The sequence below is a fragment of the Capsella rubella genome, unplaced genomic scaffold (assembly GCF_000375325.1).
Source record: "Capsella rubella cultivar Monte Gargano unplaced genomic scaffold, Caprub1_0 scaffold_6, whole genome shotgun sequence".
Lineage (NCBI taxonomy): Eukaryota > Viridiplantae > Streptophyta > Magnoliopsida > Brassicales > Brassicaceae > Capsella > Capsella rubella.
In genome coordinates, this window is record NW_006238918.1 from 14,963,369 (window position 1) to 14,981,237 (window position 17,869).

The window sequence follows — 17,869 nt, forward strand, 5'->3', positions numbered from 1 at the left end:
AATTAAAGTATAAAAATCCCATCCATTTCATTTTTTCCTACAAATTAATCATATATATGATTGGAATATCATATTCCTTTATTCCTCCAGTTTGTGTTCTTTTTTCTTGAAAAATCAGGAAAATAAAATGATGTTAAGAACTTCAGAAAAATATGGATAATATAACATTAACATTAATTACAGATTTTAATTTAAATCTAAACAGATCAACTGAAAGCAGCTGTCTTGTAATGACGGTAATGAATTTCACTTAACAAAACCAATAAAAACATTATAAACCTAAAATCTCCAAAATTAGTTTTTAAAAAAAGTTGGAATATAAACTGGAGTTCAAATATATAAGAAAACAAAATGTTAACTTTGATAACCCATTACTGTGATTTCAAAATCTATATTCTATTTTTTTTTTATATAAACTTATACTCCCCATGTTCCTAATTAATGTACTTTTTAGATTTTTTCATACAGATAAAGAAAAATTTTAAAAGTTGATTATCACTACATCAATTTTTGTGAATTATACTTTTTCTTAGAACTTTAAACCAATAGTATTTAGTTATTTACCTTGAAATTTGCAAATCTTAGTTAATAATACATAGATAACTTAAAAATACATCTTTTTGATACAATTGTTTTCTATAAAGTACATTAACAAGGAACCAATAGAGTACTAAATCAATAACTCTACTTTAAAAGAAAAAAAAAACAACCATAAACCAAATTGAACTATCCTATTCCTACTTATTCTCTTTCTCATATGGCCATATTTAGCCAGCAAAAAAGAAGAAGGAAAATATGTATCACTTTAACATTTATGGGCCGAGGCATTTAAGTCAAAATAACCCATAATGGAGAACCTATACTTTTTTCAACAATTATTTAAATATGGATGTAATCATGATTAACATAAACTGAAAACTGTGACAATACATCCATTTCAATATAACTTAACTAATATTAAAAATCAATTAAAATAAAATAACAAAATTTTAACCATAAATAAATTGGATTATCTTACTATATTTTTCTTTCCTTAGTTTTTATTTAGCCAGCCAAAAAAGAAAAAAAAAAAGGAAAATATGTATAACTTTTAACATATATGGGCCGAGGTTTTTAAGTATATAAACCCAATAATGGACCCAATAACTTTTACCAATTTTATTTAAATATGAATTAGTTTACATAATAATACAATAAATAAATCGAGGAGGACAAAGCAGAGAGTAACGTTACAATTTTCTGTATCTACGAGTCCGCCGATCTGTTTTCAAATATTCAAAATCACAAAGGCTCCTCCTCCTCCTCCTCCTCCTTCTCCTTCCTCTTTCATCAAAATAAAAATCTCCCAATTAGGAAAACTCAAGAACCCTAATCTCTCCCTATCGGATTCACAAGAAACAAGATCTGTGTCTTATTCTTGTTTTTTCTCAATCTGCGCCTTCCCTCGGATCGATATTAAGGTGACGGAATCAATCAGAAGGTTCCTCTAAAGATGCCGCTGCTTCGCAACCAGAATCGAGCTCCTTTGCCTAGTCCAAACGTCGTAAGTTTAATTTTATTTTTCCCCTTCACCTTCCTCTTCAATTAACTTTCACATCCTAACCTTTTGAGTTAGATTTAGATGGGTGGGTGATGAAAATCCCCAGAGTGATATGTTTCAATGTAATTGTTTGGATTAGGGTTTTTTGTGACATATGGGTACATCCTGTTATATGGGTACTCTTAGAATTTGATTAAAAGAAAAAAAAATTGTGGCTTTACTTATTTTTTGATGTTTTTGATTTTGAACTGTGTTATAGAAAAAGGAAGCTCTCTCGAGTGTTACTTTGGACAGGCGAAGGAGAGTGGAAGCACAAGGTAATGGTGGAAGAAGACAAGTTCTTTCGACGGTGAACAGACAAGACGTTACGGCGAACAGCGATGTGGGCAGCACTGATGATTGTAGCAAAGTCGAATTTACAAAAGATGAAGTCTTGGCTTTGCTTAATGAGAGAGCAAAAGCTGGGAAATTTGATACCAAGGTTTGTTAATTGATAGCTAATAATTGTTTGTATTGCTTGAATGATGTTTTTTTTTCTTATTGGGATCCTTGTGGTAACTACAGGGTAAGATTGAGCAAATGACGGATATTATCAAGAAGCTTAAGGTTTGTGTTCGATGGCAATTACAAGTGGAAGAAACACATGTCCAGGAGAGGGAGAATCTTACTTCTTCTCTGGAATCTGCAGAGAAAAGATACAATGAAAAAGGTGATTTTAGTTTCCATCATGTCTTTTTTCCATAACATTAATTTGTGTATACTGAATATATAGACGTGGTTTCAAATTACTTGTAGAGTTGGATGCAAAGAACACAGAGGAAAGGCTACAAGCAACTATAGCAGAGATGAAGGAGAAGATAGCATCACTACAAGAAATGTTCTCAAAAGAGGAGTTAAACAAGTTGGTAAGGAGAATGTGGATTATTAAGTTTGGTTTTTCTGCCTATAATGGAAATGGAGTAAGGTTTTGATCTAATTGGTTATGAACACTAGGATGCAATTGAAGACCACAGAAGAGAAACAGAACGTAGAGTTGCAGCTGAGAAGCTTCATGATACTATCCGAGAAGAGCTTGACAGAGTGAAAGAAGAGAAAATGGTTGCTAAGCATAAGGTACAGCAGATTTTTCCTCGGTTATTGTGTTGAGGTGTTTCATTCTCTGTTACTTCTCTTAGCACTTGGTATAGTCTTTTCGTTGTTGTGTTAAGTGGATTTTTTTTCTTCTTTTTCTAGGTGACGTCCCTTGAAGATATGTACAAAAGGCTGCAAGAGTACAACACAAGTTTGCAGCAATATAACACCAAACTCCAGACTGATCTTGAAGCAGTTCGAGAGGCACATACTCGTGCTGAAAAAGAAAAGTCAAGTATAGTGGAGAACCTAACTACTCTTAGAGGTCACAGTAAATCACTACAAGATCAACTAGCGTTGAGCCGGGTAAATATTCCTGACAGACGTGATTCTTGCAATTCTAAAGTTGTGAGTAATATAAATGCTTACTAGTTTGTTTCCCTTTTCTTTCCGTGATCAAGGTTTCACAAGATGAAGCGGTAAAGCAAAAGGATTCATTGCTGATGGAAGTCAAGAACCTTCGGAGTGAGCTCCAACAAGTTCGAGATGATCGTGATCGCCAAGTAGTCCAGTCACAAAAGCTGGCTGATGAGATACTAATGTATAAGGAGAGTGTGGGAAAGTCATCTCAGGAGTTGGACATTCTGATAGCAAAATCAGGATCTTTGGAGGTTAGTTCAAAATCAGGATCTCATGAGTTCTCAATTTTGCCTGATATTTAGTTTTCTGACAATGCCAATCCTATTTGGCAGGAAACATGTTCGTTGCAAAAAGAGCGTATAAAAATGTTGGAGCAGGAACTAACTTTTGCTAAGGAAAAGCTTAAGGTAATGGTGTGATTTATTATACTTGAGAAATATGGATTGGTGATCTGCCAACTTTCAGATACTCTTTACTTTGCCAATTGTTTCTTTAGACTGACATACTAAAAATTTCTTTACTTTTTACAGATGATAGATGAATCTATGTCTCATACTATGACAGAATATCATGAGCAGAAACAACTTATGCACGATTTGCAAAATCGCCTTGCAGACGCAGAGCATCAACTTTGTGAAGGAGAGTTGTTACGGAAGAAACTTCATAACACCATCCTTGTAAGATTATGATAGAAACTGTGATCTCCTTTATAATTAGAGGATCTCTACTTTAAACTATGCAAATGATATTTATAATAGGTTATCTGGTTCTCTGGTTCTTTTGTTGTCTTAGGGAGATGTCTAATTATATACTTCGTAGCAATGAGTACATAATCGAAGAACTAAGTCTGAAAGTTTATTGGGATGGCTAGAAGAGAAATCTCATATCATTATTTTCTTTTAAAAGTTTATTTTCCAGATGGATCTCTTTCTTCTAGTCTTATTATCCGACCTTAACTCCATCAGAATATTTAGTGTTTGGATACATTTTAAGTTCTACTGGCTTTCTTAATGTTCGCTAAGTAAAGCTTTTATTTCAGGAACTGAAAGGAAACATACGTGTTTTCTGCCGAGTGCGCCCCTTGCTACCAGATGATGGACGCCAAGAGGCCAGTGTTATTGCTTATCCTACGTCAACTGAATCTCTTGGGAGAGGCATTGATGTGGTCCAAAGTGGTATATTCAGAGACTCACCTTTTTAACTTTGCTTAGCTAGATAAGATGCTTACATTAGTTCATTTTACGTGCCTTGTGCTTTATTTGGGGTTCTTAGGTAACAAGCATCCTTTCACCTTCGACAAGGTCTTTGACCATGGGGCTTCTCAGGAGGAAGTATTCTTTGAAATATCTCAACTAGTACAGAGTGCATTAGATGGCTACAAGGTTCAGTATCTTCCTTCTTTTGACTATCTTGTAGATACCCAATATGCAAAAGCTAGTTAGATACAAGTATTTGAATCATTGTTATTGTTCATATGTAGTTTAGCTGATTTTATTAAATACTCTTCTTTATGTTTGGCAGACAACATTTTGACCGATTCCTTTGTCATTGCATCTTTCTCAAATCTTTTGACTGATTCCTTTGTCATTGCATCTTTCTCAAATCTTTGTGGACAGGTGTGTATTTTTGCATACGGTCAGACAGGTTCTGGAAAAACTTACACCATGATGGGCAGGCCGGAGAAGCCAGAACAGTTTGGACTGATCCCTCGATCACTTGAACAAATCTTCAAAACCAGCCAGTCTCTTAGTGCACAAGGCTGGAAATACAAGATGCAGGTACATATTTCTCCTAAAAGATTCTAAGTTTTGAATGCTTTCCTTGGTAACATTTTTTATATCTAATTTACTTGTAGGTCTCAATGTTGGAGATCTACAACGAGTCCATCAGAGACTTGCTTTTAACAAACCGAACAATTGGTATAGAGTCTGTACGAGGAGAGAGTAGCAGCACCTCTGGGAGACAGTATACAATCACACATGATGCTAATGGAAACACTCATGTCAGTGACCTGACAATAGTAGATGTGTGTAGCATTGGACAAATTTCCTCACTATTGCAACAGGCTGCTCATAGCAGGTTTGTCTTGAGTTTTGGGATTTTCAGTTTTTATTTTCATATCCAAGTGTTGTATTAGTAGCTATACTACTTTCTTTGGTTCAATTCATTGCTAGCATTTCGAGAATTGTTTCTGTATTTGTTCTGATATAACAAATTACAAAGCTAAAGCACTGTGAACTCTTATGTTGCAGGTCCGTTGGTAAGACTCATATGAACGAGCAGTCGTCAAGAAGTCATTTCGTGTTTACTCTTCGGATTTCTGGTGTGAATGAGGTTAATTTCTTTGCCTTTCGGTTGTTAAATTTTTTGTGTTGTTTATTTCTCACTTATAAAATTCTAATTAAGCATCAACACTCTCTCCTATCTCAGAGCACTGAACAGCAGGTACAAGGAGTTCTTAACTTAATTGATCTTGCTGGAAGTGAGCGACTCTCAAAGAGCGGGGCAACCGGAGAGCGGTTAAAGGAGACACAGGTTTTTGCCTTTTCAAATACAGTCTTCCAAGATATTCCCATTGAGTTCTTGGACTTACCCTTTGATCTTTGTTCTTTCCCTCACCAGGCTATAAACAAAAGCTTGTCTGCTTTGAGTGATGTTATATTTGCATTGGCTAAGAAAGAGGATCATGTTCCTTTCAGAAACTCAAAGTTGACATATTTGCTCCAGGTTTGATTACATTTCGACTTCTGAATGATTATGCATAAAATCTGTCTATCTAGATTATTTCTAATAAAGGGGAATCATTTTTGAGCAGCCATGTTTAGGAGGAGACTCAAAGACCTTAATGTTTGTGAACATATCACCTGATCCATCTTCTACTGGAGAGTCCTTATGCTCTCTTCGGTTTGCTGCTAGAGTGAATGCATGTGAGATTGGAATACCTCGCAGACAAACTTCCGCAAAACTCCTCGACTCTCGCCTAAGTTATGGTTAAAACTGGTTGCTCGAGTTTCTCTACCATATGTATAACAACATCAATTGTTTTAGAGGTTTGTAATTTTCTGATCGTGGTTTTGGCTTAGATTTTTTCTGTACCAAGCTTTTAAGGTCATAAGAATCGGGAACCTTGTAGTGTGCTCTCAATTTGATTGTGTGAGCAACTTGCTATCTTAGCAATGTCGTGTGAGGAAATCTCCATGTTTGTCTTCTTAAAGAGTTGTTTTGGTTATGTAATTCTCTTATAACAGATAACTAAATAAATTCTTGATCTGTTGTTTTACATAGTTTCAAATTTCAACACAACATTTTTGGTCTACACACTCTATTTACAAACAGTGAGTACACAAAAAAGTCAACGAGGATAAACAATAGTAATGGAAGAATCGTCAACAGACGGAGGCAAAGACTTGCTTGTTGCTGACTGATCAGATGCAGAAGCTCCTGACTGTTGATATTTAGAGTCTCTCATGGTTTGAAGAAGAAAACCAGATCTCTTTGGAACTGGTAAAGTAACAGTGAAGCTGTTCATCATCACAAGTATCTTATCCATTGAGGGTCTCTCTGAAGAATCATCTTGGACACATAACAGAGCAATGTGAATGCATCTGATCACTTCACTTGTCTGAATATTCCCTCTCATTGCTTCATCCACTAGCTCCAATGGTGAATTCTCCACCCATAGCTTCCACACCTGCAGAATTATTTTGGTTTCCATTTGAATGTTTTGGAAAACATTACTTCTAAAGAAGTTCTTGATTGGTTAAAAATATACTCACGTAGGCAACTAAATCTCCAAGACCATCTTCTCCATAAAAGCAACTGTTCTTTTTGCCAGTTATAAGTTCAAGAACCAAGACTCCAAAGCTATAAACATCCGATTTCACCGAGTACTGCCCGTGGATTGCATACTCAGGAGACATATAACCACTAAAGAGAGAACTTGTTTAAGCAAAATGGGGAAATCAAATAACTAATTGAAGTGTCAATATCACAAGAGGAAGAAACAACTTACTATGTACCAACTATTCTTTGAGTATTGGCTTGAGTTTGATCCACACCAAAGATCCTCGCCATACCGAAATCTGAGATCTTTGGATTCATGTCTGCATCTAAGAGTATGTTACTTGCTTTAAGGTCACGGTGAATGATCGTAAGCCGAGAATCTCGATGTAAATAAAGCATCCCTCGTGCTATCCCTTCAATGATCTTGTACCTTCTTTGCCAATCCAAAAGTCCTCTCTTTTCATTATCTACAAACAAACAAAAAATTAACTAAGCCGAAAAACCGATAGTTTCTTTAGAGGAATGAGTGATGATGATTTGTTATACCGAAAATGATACAGTCGAGGCTTTTGTTAGGAACAAACTCATAAACAAGTATTTTCTCTTCTCCATGTAAGCAATATCCCAAGAGTTTAGCAAGATTCTTGTGTTGTAGCTTCGCGACCACATCAACTTCGTTCTTGAATTCTTCAGCTCCTTGCATCGATCCTCGAGATAGTCTCTTTATCGCTACGGTTTCACCAGTTATAAGCTGGCCCTGAATTGTTTTACAGCATTAATCTATTTTTTTTTGTTCTGTTAAACTATGATTACAAGAATTAGTTACCTTGTAAACTTCACCAAATCCACCATGACCAAGCTTGTTACTTTCTGAGAACTTATTAGTAGCTGCCTCAATTGCACTAAATTGGAATTGCAATGTTTCTGTTGATGTAATATTATCCCCATCTACAATAAAAAAAAGATGGGAATCCTCAAGATAGTTTCAAGAAATTAGACTAGCAGATGACAAGCTCAATCCTTTTTGGTTTACCTAATTCCTCTGTTTCAGCACTAAGCTTCTTCCTTCTTCTTACTAGTAAACAACACGCAGCACCGAGAAGTAACACGCAGACAGAAACCGGTACAGCAACCGCGGTTACTGTCACCTTCGAGTTCTTGCCTTTCCCTACACACAATTTCAAAAACATAACAACAAGAAAATACCCTTCAGACTTGTGTTCTGCTACTTAGCTTATCAAAGATTATACCTTTTGAAACATAAAACATAAAAATATCTTTCAAAGTTTCAAAATTTCACCTTTTTCTGAAGGAAACTTCAGTGGTGGTGCAGCCAACATTGAAGGAGGAGGAGCGCCTGCAGCCGCAGTAATAGTTTCATTGTAAAACGGATAAAGCTCGTATCTAAAGCTACAACTAGCCACGATTACTCTCCCGCCAATTCTTCGATCACAACAGTCAGGCAACCAATTAATAGCTTGTCTCAAACAGCTCTCACAATCTTGATTCGTCAAATCCGGAGTGCACTGCACAAGGCTATAGATAGTTTGAAAAACTGTGAAATTCGCTTTCTCTGTAGCGAACTTTCTCGAGCTCGAAGCGGCTTTCACCGCAACTTTGATCAACAAAGCAGCCAAAGACTCGTTGAAACTGCTCACTTGATTCTCTGTTATGTTTTGCGTGTTCCAGAAGAAAACAACTTCTGGGCTAACTCTCATCTTCCCTACGATGCTTTGATTCGAGTATCTTACCATACACTCGTCGTACCAGATCACTGCCTCTTTCTCTCTCGGACACCTATGCAGCGTCTCGTTGGCCGCAAACGCAACACAGTCATGACATGTAGCGACTGAGACGTCTCCGCGGCAGAGGAAAACGCCGTAGACTCTGTTGTTGTTGTCATTATCATCACCAGCTGTTGCGTTATCGAAACGCGATTCGTAATCTGCGTTTGGAGAAGAGAGAGATGATAGAACGGTTCGGAGATTGGTTAAGTAAGTGCTGTTTTTTCTGAACGTTGTTGTGTTTGGACATATGTGGTAGAGATAAGTTGGATCTGTTGCAGAAGAAATCGAGTTTAAGCTCATAAACAAGAAAATCAAGATCAGAGAAACAGAGGATTTTAAACAAAAAGACATGTTTTTTTTGTTTCTTATTAAGCTATTGTTCTGTTCTTTGTGATTACTGCAATATGATCAATCATGATTACAGAACATTTTGATTTCAATGGTAAGACTTGTTCAAAACATGTCATCAAAGTGTTCTGTTAGAGATTTTTCAAGATTTGTGTCGTAATCATTGAAATAATGATCTGATTAAAGAAACATGTTTGGTCAAAGCCTCAAAGGTTTTTTTGGGGAATCTTAAGTATATTATTCATTTTCCTCTCTGTTAGGGTTGACTATGGCGACTACTTTGGGAAGATTTGTCTCAGTTTCTTCTTCCAATCATGGCGTCTTCTTGATAAAAGCTACCTTGCGTTTTGGCTAGGAGACGAATTTTTTCTGTCACTGTTAATGTTTCTTACAAGTTTGAAATTTGTTGGTGTTTTAGCTCATCAAGTCATCATGCACGCATGGTGTTTGTTGAAATGTCTTCTGAGAATATGCAGTGATATTCGTAGATCAAAAAACGCTTTTTTCGTGTATAAGATAGGTCTAAAATGTGTGTTTATGAAGTTTGAGAATAGATACTGTGGGTTGATGCTTCAAGTAAATATGTTCTTGATCTAGATATGGTTTATTCAGCATTATTGTAAGCAATAAAGCTAGATATAGCGATAGATTCAAGAACTTAAATATTAAGAGTCCTGATTGAGAAATTTTAGTTTTGTGTTCTATTTGATTGTAATTGGTTGTTGCTGATGATATTTCTTGTGTTTTGTTGTAATTCTCAAGAGTAAAGAACTAGTGGAGGTAATAATGTTGACCAGAATTTGGCTTCTGAGTATTGTTATTTGTTGAGATTGGTCTTTAACTGTTCAGGATTTGGGTTTTATGTGGACGACCACGGAAACATGGTGAAGAAGCCTCAAATAAGTACTCCTAGATTGCTTTGTTGATTCTGAAGAACAATTTGAAATACTTTTATCTTTCGTTCTGTTTATTGTTCGAGACCATGTCACCAGTGTAGCAAAGGTAAAAACTTACACTTTAAAATTGGAGTTATGAAATCGTGCAGTGCTTCATCTCTATCCGTAAGCATCTAGATTTCTTTTCTATTGAATTTGCTTCGATATTGTTTCTTGAATTTGTCGAAATTAAAGCCTGAACTGATCCATCATTGACAGAACAGAGCCAAAAACAGAGCCGTGCTCTACTTTTGCTTCTAAATTACATTGTTTCGTCTTACAAAATTGAGTTAATAGGTTGAAGACTTGAAGTTATCTGCCAATTGCTTTGAGTTTTACGTTTACCAAATCTTTTGCCAAAGCTTTCTTTGATATATGTAACTCAAAGATCATACATTTAATAAGAAAAAAACAACCTCCCAAATCCAAATTACAAACGTCAAAAAGCAAAATCATTCAAAAGGAAAAGTAAAATACAAAAGAGAAAACAGCAAACAACGAATCAATCAATCAATCTAAGAGAAGTAGACGGGACACCGTTTATGGTTAAACTTGGGCAAGATTAACCCGTCTCGTCCAACGACGATATCGCAGTTAGCGTGCATCCTATGGTGCTTACTGATCCACCTATGGAGTTTAAACCGAATATTCGAAACTATATCGAGCCTAAAACCCACGGTTCCTTGAGCCCGATCATTAGTAAACTCGGTCCAACGGTTACTATTTACCGTTAAGGAAGCTCCAGTAAGCGTCCGGGTTACAATCGTTGTGTGAGTTGGCTGCTGAAAAAACGGATCTAGCAACGGGCTTGACCCGACACGTTCATCTTTATAGTAAAGGAAACCATCCACGGAATCAAAATAAACACCCATGTGTTGGTTTGGGTTAAGTATGGTTACATTGAAAGCAATTCTTGCACTTTCAAATCCAGTAGGCTGGTCTAGACCTTGGACAACAAAGTCTTGGATATGGAACCGAGGTCGATGAGGGCGTAAACTAAGCCAAAGGATAAAAGCAATGACGCCTACAAAGAACAAAACCAAAAGAAACATTGCACAGATGAACTTTGATATCCTGGTTGAGAGGCTTTCTTTGACCCGGTGAGCATAGTAGCTAGCCGAGTGGTGACGCTTCAAGGGTTGTTGAGTTAGGGGCACGGGACTGGTGCGGATTGGGATAGTAGTTCGGTCTGGTGTCATTGTGCTCTGATGGTTTCTCTGGCAAAAGAAAAAACTATGGAGAGTTTGAACAGGACAGTTTTTGGAGTGTAGGAGTTATATATGAAGAGGAAAAGTTGAATAGTTCTTGAAGTGTTTGGAGAAGAAAGGAATCAGATTACGTAAAGTGAACACATTTGTATTCAAAACCTTTTCCTTACCGTATGTTTTTTATTTGCAAGAGAATCGTATAAAGTTTCTTAATACAACCTATTGAAGCTAAATTTAAAAGTTTTAATTCAACAAAATTTGTGTTTTTTTTTTTTTTTTTTTTTTAACTCCAATGAAACTTGTGTTTACGATACCTACAGGCTACAGTGTTGTTTACGAGGGTGATACTTACAAAGGCTACAACTTTGTATATTTATATGGGCCAGGCCCAAACGAGATCCATTTGATATGTGTTTAAAAACAAATGAGTAAATGGCACTATACAGTAAGCATTTGCCTTAATTACAGAAAACATTAATTTTAGTCAAACTTGATACTCAAGTTAGACCAAATGAGTATATAACAGTAAACAATCATTACTCAATGGCTCAATGCAATGGTATGAAGAGGTCCGATAAGACAAGATTTAGGCTTATCGAATCCAGAATCAAAACAGAGTAAGTTTGACTATTTTCTTCAGTTAAATACTTAAGATTTAATCAATTAACATCCCTTTTCAAAACAAAACAGAAAATCAATTAATATCCATAACGACAACAACAAAACTCGGAAGATAATTATTATTTAAGAAGAAAAAAAAAGATCAAACACAACTAAAACTTGAGAAAATAAGATAATGATCCACACAAATTTTGTATTTATATCAAAAATTCTCAAGATTGTAAAAAAAGAAATTCCCATGGAAATAGGTTATTTAGTTAGTACATTCTGCGGAACCTTCAGTTACAAAAAGTCCCTAAGTTCTATCTCTCTTCTTTAGCAGTCTCCATTGAAACTGAAACACCATTGATATACAGTTATGGATGTGTTCTTCGAGACTCAGAAAGGCTCACCGTTCAGCATTGAATTGGGTTACTGGGATACAGTGTTTGAAATCAAACAAAAGATCGAGAAGTATCAACACATCCCAGTTTCCAAACAAACCCTTTTCTTCCAAGGCAACGTTCTTCAAGATCATCTTAACATCGAGCAATGTATGATCCTTGACAACTCTCGTATCCAGCTTTACGTCCCTTCTCCCGACCAAACCAGTAACCAGAACCGCTACAACCAAGTGTTGAAAACAGAGCAATCTCCACAGCCAAAGTCAACAGAACAGTTCGTCAACGGTCATCAAGACTCAACTGTGATGATGGCAATGAGCAACAACAACAACAACCCGAAGAAGCTGAAGGTAATGGTGCTGCTGAAATGCGGGACAAGGAAGATTCCAGTGGAGGTGAACGCAGGTGATAACGTTGGAGAATTAAGGAAAGAGCTGGCTAAGGTTCAACAGAGGTTTCAGTTAAGTCTGCCTCAAGATGGTTATTTCTTTATATATAAACAGAATGTAATGGACGACGACAGGTCATTCCGGTGGCACCGTGTTGATCACGGCGACACGATTGAGATTTTCAACGGAAGTGTTTCCGGTGGATCTTAATACCTAAAATGTTCAAGCTTTTAACTCTCTCTGCAGTCTCTCTTCCTTCCTTGTAGCTTTATATCTCAGTCTTTTCTCAAGTTTCTTGCTTTCTAAGAAATTGTCTTTTCTTATAACAAAAGAACGTTTACTTACAGCCGTTGGATCATTTTAGTAAAAATAACTATAGACGGTTAAGATTCTGTTGATGACTTGTGATATAATTTAAAAAGAAACTTTATTAGTACACTAGGTAATGTCCCGCGCATATGCGCGGGTTATTGTATATTTATTTAATTATTTTAATTTATTTAATTTTAATTTATTTATTACTTATAAAAATAGATTAAATAAATTTTAATGCTTATGACATTTTTACATGTTATTTATTTAAATCATACAATAGAAGCATACATCCATATCTTTTGAATTTATTCGTTGATTAATTGTTCAATTAATCAATTTTGATAGTAATTTTCTTTAGTACTTTTAAGTATTATTTGATAAAACAATAATATTGTTAATGATAAAAATAGGAATGATATTGGGAGAATTTAAAAAATACCCTTTTAATAATACCACTTTTTAAATTTACCCCCTTTTCAAACTTTATAAAAACAATCAATAAAAATGTTGAAATTTATCCAAATATGTGTGTAAACTTATAAATATACACAAAATTACCTTTATTTGTGTATAAAATTTTATTTATTTCAGTGTCTTACAAATTGGTTTGAATATAACAAAAAATATTTTGTTAAAATAATTACATACTTTGAAAATAAAATAAATATACATGAATATGTGAGAAAGTAAAAAACATATAAAGTAAAACAATGAAAATGGTTTATTTAGCTTGATTTTCTTATGGTGCGATGGTCAGAAATCAATATTTTTGAATCCCATCGATAAAGTAAGTTCCTTATAGCCATAAAATATTATTATACATATGTATTATACATTTAATAGTATTAAAAAATAATGAAAAAAATGAAGAAGTACATAAAATAAAGAAGAAATATAATTGAAAACAAAAGTTTTAACCAAATATATAATCAAGCTCTTCCAATGATATCTTAATTGAGCTTTCAACCCATGTAAGAACATTAAAAATTAAACAAAGAAAATATTGAGAATATCAGATATGGTGGAGGAGGATGTAAAAATGAGTATTTATAGGATAAAATATGATGTAAGTTACAATTCTAAAATAATTAGAATCAGAGGAGTTATAATTATATTTTATAGTGTGTTAATTGAAGTTAAATGGAGGAAACAAATAGTCAATTGAAAGGTTATATAATTTAATTTACAATTTAATAGTAAAGTGTGGATTTCAAGTATGAATTAAAATATATGACTAAATGTGTTAGATATTTGGTTTAATTAAAAATAAATATTATAAGTAAATAATAAATGCTAAATGGACCAATAAGGAGAGAGTGAACCCTTAAAAATTCTCAAGAAATAATTTTATTTTTAATCTCTTTTCATATTCCTCTTAATTGAAGTTATATTTCTAGGTTTAATTATATTTTTCATCCTTGTAGTATATATAATAGATAGAAAATGGAATATCAAATTGTTTTTAGATAGGAAATCAAGTATAAAATTCAAAGTTAAAACAAATTATAATGTTCTTTGTATTATTACATGTTGAATCACAAACTAAATATAAGGATCATTATTCTTAAAAGAATGTCTTACAAATTGGTTTGATAATTATATAACAAAAAGTTTATTTTGTTAAAAAATTACATACTTTTGAAAATAAATTAAATATACATGAATATGTGAGAAAGAAACAAACATCCAAAGTAAAAGAATGAAGATGGTTTCTTTAGCTTGATTTTCTTATAACCATAAAATATTATTATACATATGTATTACATTTAAAAATATAAAAAACAATGAAGACATAAAGAAATACATAAAAACAAAAAATAAATAAAATTGAAAACAAAAGTTTAAACTAAATAATTAATCAAACTCTTACAATGATATTTTAAATGAGTTTTCACCCCATGCAAGAATTTAAAAAAAAAAACAAAGAGAATAATGAAGATATGAGATATGGTAGAGAATGATATGAGAATGGATATTTATATGATAAGAAGTGATGTAAGTTTTATTTTTAAAATAATTAAATTAGAGGAGTTATAATTATAATTTATAGTGTGTTTAATTGGAATTCAATATAGAAAACCAATAGTCTTTGGAAATTTATATAATTTTCAGTTTCATTTTAGTACTAAAGTGTGAATTTAAAGTATGAATTAATGTATATGATTAAATGTGTTTTTTTGGTTAAAAATAAATATTATATTTTAAAAAATAAATACAAAATGGAACAATAAAGAGAGTGGAACCTTACTTTTATATATATGATTTTAAATAATTTTCCACCAATAAGGCTTATAAAATTTGTTGTATGATATATGATTAAGTCTTTTCATTTTGTTTGCCATTTGATTATAACTTATAGTGTAATTAAATTTTGTATTGAATGATTGTCATAAACATTTATTTAATTTATTTTTTAAATTAAAGCCTTAAATATTTTTCCACTTTGCCATTTGATTATAACTTATAGTGTAATTAAATTTTGTATTGAATGATTGTCATAAACATTTATTTATTTATTTATTTTGTTGAATGATATATGATTAAGTCCTTTCATTTTCTTTGCCATTTGATTATAACTTATAATGTAATTAAATTTTGTATTGAATGATTGTCATAAACATTTATTTTATTTTATTTTTTAAATTAAATCCTTAAATATTTTTCCACCAATAAGGAGAGAGTGGAACCTTACTTTTATATATATGATTTTCTAAACTTAATATGGTATATAGTCACTTTACTATTTACAAATAGTAAAAACCCCATATATTACTGTGTATCTAATCGAAGCTATTCTCTAATAGAATTTTTGCAGTTACCAAATTGTCCTACACTCATATCAAATGCCCTCCATCTTCTCTTTCTCTCTATTATATTATCAACTTTTATTTTTTTTATTTCTTACATTCTTCCACTAATTTAATAACTAAAATATTAGTTGTATGAATTTATTTTTTAAATAAAAATTTAGAAACGTAAAAATCATATTTTTCTCTACAATTTGATATGCATATTGTTTAGTATTTTCAAATATATTTTATACAAATTATGATTCGTACATTTGTATGTCTGTACCGAAAGACGTATATGTATAGAAATACTGATGTACAACTTTTTATATATGTACAATTGTATTGTACATACATTATTTTGTACGATTGTAGGTATTTGTACATATATTTTAACTGTAAAGTGTTTATACTTGTAAAATTATATATATATGTACATATATTTCTGTACATATATACATATTTTATTCATATAACTTCTATAATATACAGTAAATATGAGTGTAAAAATAAAAATTCTGTATATATATATATATAAATTTAATTATCAAAAAATTCAGAAAATAAAATAATATTAACTAATATTTTATTTATTAGATTACAAAAGGAGAGAAAAAAAATATAAAAAGTAAGTTAAATGGCATTTAGTTTAAATATGAGAGGGTTGAGAAGGTTTTAAAGTCTTCGAACATAGGGAAAATTGACTAATTTTTCAATTATAAATAGTAATTGTACTACTTTACTAATTAAGTATGAAAAATGTACTAAAATCCTAAGTATTCCTTATTTAAACCAAGCTTCTTCTCTCCCCCCTCTCTTTCACTTTCTTCGTCAGCAGTCTCTCCATTGATCTTGAAACACCATTGATTCAATTATGGATGTGTTCTTCGAAACTCAAAGTGGCTACACGTTCGAGATTGAATTGGGTTACTGGGACACAGTGTTGGAGATGAAGCAGAAGATCGAGAAGTATCAACGCATCCCTGTTTCGAAACAAACCCTTTTCTTCTGAGGCAACGTTCTTCAAGATCATCTTTATATCGAACAATGCAAGATTCTCCACAACTCTCGAGTCCTAGTCTTCGTATCTCCTCCTTACCCTAACGATCAAGCTCCTCAAACAGAGCAATCTCCTGTTCCAATACCGTCAAACTCCGTCGGAGATCTCATCTACGGTGAGGATTTGCCTTTGACAACCGAACTTGTCTCGAAAATTCGACCTTTCTTCCCTGAGGAAACCGATGAAGTATACGATCAAGATTCGCCGGTGGTCAGGAATAACGATCAATCTCTACCGTCAGAAGAAGCCAAACAGATCATGAACGGTCATCAAGATTCGCCTGTGAGGAACAACGATCAATCTCCACCGTCAGACGAAGCCAAACAAACCATCAACGGTCATCAAGATTCACCGGTGAGGAACAACGATCAATCTCCACCGTCAGACGCAGCAAAACAGATCACCAACGGTCATCAAGATTTGACTGTGACGGTTCTTGATCAAGAACTACAAACTGAGAAATCTCCACCGTCAAACTCAGTTAAAGAGACCGTTAACATTCAAGATTCGTCTGTGAAGGCTGTGAGCAACAAAGACAGTAATCATCAAGTGCCTCGAACCGAGAAACCTCCACCGTTAGACTCAGTTAAGAAGGTTAAGTATCAAGATTCGCGTATGAAGGTGAGGAAAAAAAAGAAAGTCCGGGAGCAGAGAATGTTTGTACTTGTGACGCCATATTACGGTGGGGGTAAAGTTGGGCTGAACATAAAGGTGGATGTGAACACGACGGACCAGGTGAAGAAACTGAGAAACGAGTTGGCTCAGAGTTATGAGATGGGTCTTATACCTCTGCCTCCACATGGTTATTTCTTAACGCACAGAAACAAAGTATTGAACGAAGATCAGTCATTTGAGTGGAATGGTGTTACTCCTTTCGACTTTACAGTTGAGATCCGTCCCAAATATGTTACCCCTAGCTCTTAAGTCACACCCTTCTTTAGATTCACAAAAGCTCTGATACATTGTACTGCAACAACAACAAAAAAAGTTATATATGTGGATTTTATCATATTTGAAGGTTTTAATAACTCTGCCGTCTCTTCTTTGCTTATGGCTTTCAATCTTTCTTCAAGTTTTAAAGTTCACAGAAGAGAGAGAGAGGGAGAGAGAGAACACAAGGCATGTGAGCTTTAGAGTCTTAGATAGAACATAAAAGGGAGATTCAATTTGTTTTGGCATAACGAAGAAAAAGCTGAATATATTTCGAAGTATTTAATTTT

The 17,869-nt window shown here is 33.5% G+C and overlaps 4 protein-coding genes and 1 pseudogene across 4 annotated transcripts; 3 read left to right on the forward strand and 2 right to left on the reverse strand.

Moving 5' to 3' along the window:
* The first annotated feature begins 1,219 nt into the window (after positions 1 to 1,219).
* On the forward strand, positions 1,220 to 6,311 carry LOC17883048 (kinesin-like protein KIN-14D). Its single transcript, XM_006287030.2, has 17 exons — positions 1,220 to 1,543; positions 1,800 to 2,021; positions 2,105 to 2,249; positions 2,336 to 2,445; positions 2,534 to 2,653; positions 2,774 to 2,977; positions 3,073 to 3,282; positions 3,364 to 3,438; positions 3,562 to 3,708; positions 4,071 to 4,206; positions 4,304 to 4,413; positions 4,648 to 4,809; positions 4,887 to 5,110; positions 5,284 to 5,365; positions 5,462 to 5,566; positions 5,654 to 5,758; positions 5,847 to 6,311. The coding sequence occupies exons 1-17, from the start codon at positions 1,493 to 1,495 to the stop codon at positions 6,024 to 6,026; spliced, it is 2,388 nt and encodes a 795-aa protein (XP_006287092.1). The 5' UTR covers positions 1,220 to 1,492; the 3' UTR covers positions 6,027 to 6,311.
* On the reverse strand, positions 6,281 to 9,086 carry LOC17882612 (cysteine-rich receptor-like protein kinase 25). Its single transcript, XM_006287148.2, has 7 exons — positions 8,115 to 9,086; positions 7,848 to 7,982; positions 7,641 to 7,762; positions 7,361 to 7,571; positions 7,044 to 7,281; positions 6,808 to 6,958; positions 6,281 to 6,722 (listed from the first exon to the last, which is right to left on the reverse strand). Exons 1-7 carry the CDS (start codon positions 8,950 to 8,952, stop codon positions 6,384 to 6,386), a joined length of 2,034 nt encoding a protein of 677 aa, XP_006287210.1. The 5' UTR covers positions 8,953 to 9,086; the 3' UTR covers positions 6,281 to 6,383.
* A 1,242-nt stretch (positions 9,087 to 10,328) lies between these two features.
* Positions 10,329 to 11,092, reverse strand: LOC17881935 (NDR1/HIN1-like protein 26). Its single transcript, XM_006288529.2, has one exon. The coding sequence runs from the start codon at positions 11,081 to 11,083 to the stop codon at positions 10,400 to 10,402; it is 684 nt and encodes a 227-aa protein (XP_006288591.1). The 5' UTR covers positions 11,084 to 11,092; the 3' UTR covers positions 10,329 to 10,399.
* A 979-nt stretch (positions 11,093 to 12,071) lies between these two features.
* Positions 12,072 to 12,695, forward strand: LOC17883381 (biquitin domain-containing protein 7SL RNA1). Its single transcript, XM_006286743.1, has one exon. It carries the CDS (start codon positions 12,072 to 12,074, stop codon positions 12,693 to 12,695), a length of 624 nt encoding a protein of 207 aa, XP_006286805.1.
* A 3,539-nt stretch (positions 12,696 to 16,234) lies between these two features.
* On the forward strand, positions 16,235 to 17,636 carry LOC17881400 (annotated as a pseudogene).
* Positions 17,637 to 17,869: the final 233 nt, after the last annotated feature.

What these genes read in the sequence shown, in the direction of transcription:
- LOC17882612 (XM_006287148.2), bottom strand. Translation starts at nt 8,952, where the DNA reads ATGTCTTTTTGTTTAAAATCCTCTGTTTCTCTGATCTTGATTTTCTTG. An exon ending in GATTTGGTGAAGTTTACAAG is followed by an intron (nt 7,572 to 7,640) that starts GTAACTAATTCT and finishes AAAACAATTCAG; the next exon opens with GGCCAGCTTATAACTGGTGA. An exon ending in TTGGAGATTTAGTTGCCTAC is followed by an intron (nt 6,723 to 6,807) that starts GTGAGTATATTT and finishes ATAATTCTGCAG; the next exon opens with GTGTGGAAGCTATGGGTGGA.
- LOC17881935 (XM_006288529.2), bottom strand. Translation starts at nt 11,083, where the DNA reads ATGACACCAGACCGAACTACTATCCCAATCCGCACCAGTCCCGTGCCC.
- LOC17883381 (XM_006286743.1), top strand. Translation starts at nt 12,072, where the DNA reads ATGGATGTGTTCTTCGAGACTCAGAAAGGCTCACCGTTCAGCATTGAA.
- LOC17883048 (XM_006287030.2), top strand. Translation starts at nt 1,493, where the DNA reads ATGCCGCTGCTTCGCAACCAGAATCGAGCTCCTTTGCCTAGTCCAAAC. An exon ending in AAGAGGAGTTAAACAAGTTG is followed by an intron (nt 2,446 to 2,533) that starts GTAAGGAGAATG and finishes TATGAACACTAG; the next exon opens with GATGCAATTGAAGACCACAG. An exon ending in TTGCTAAGGAAAAGCTTAAG is followed by an intron (nt 3,439 to 3,561) that starts GTAATGGTGTGA and finishes TACTTTTTACAG; the next exon opens with ATGATAGATGAATCTATGTC.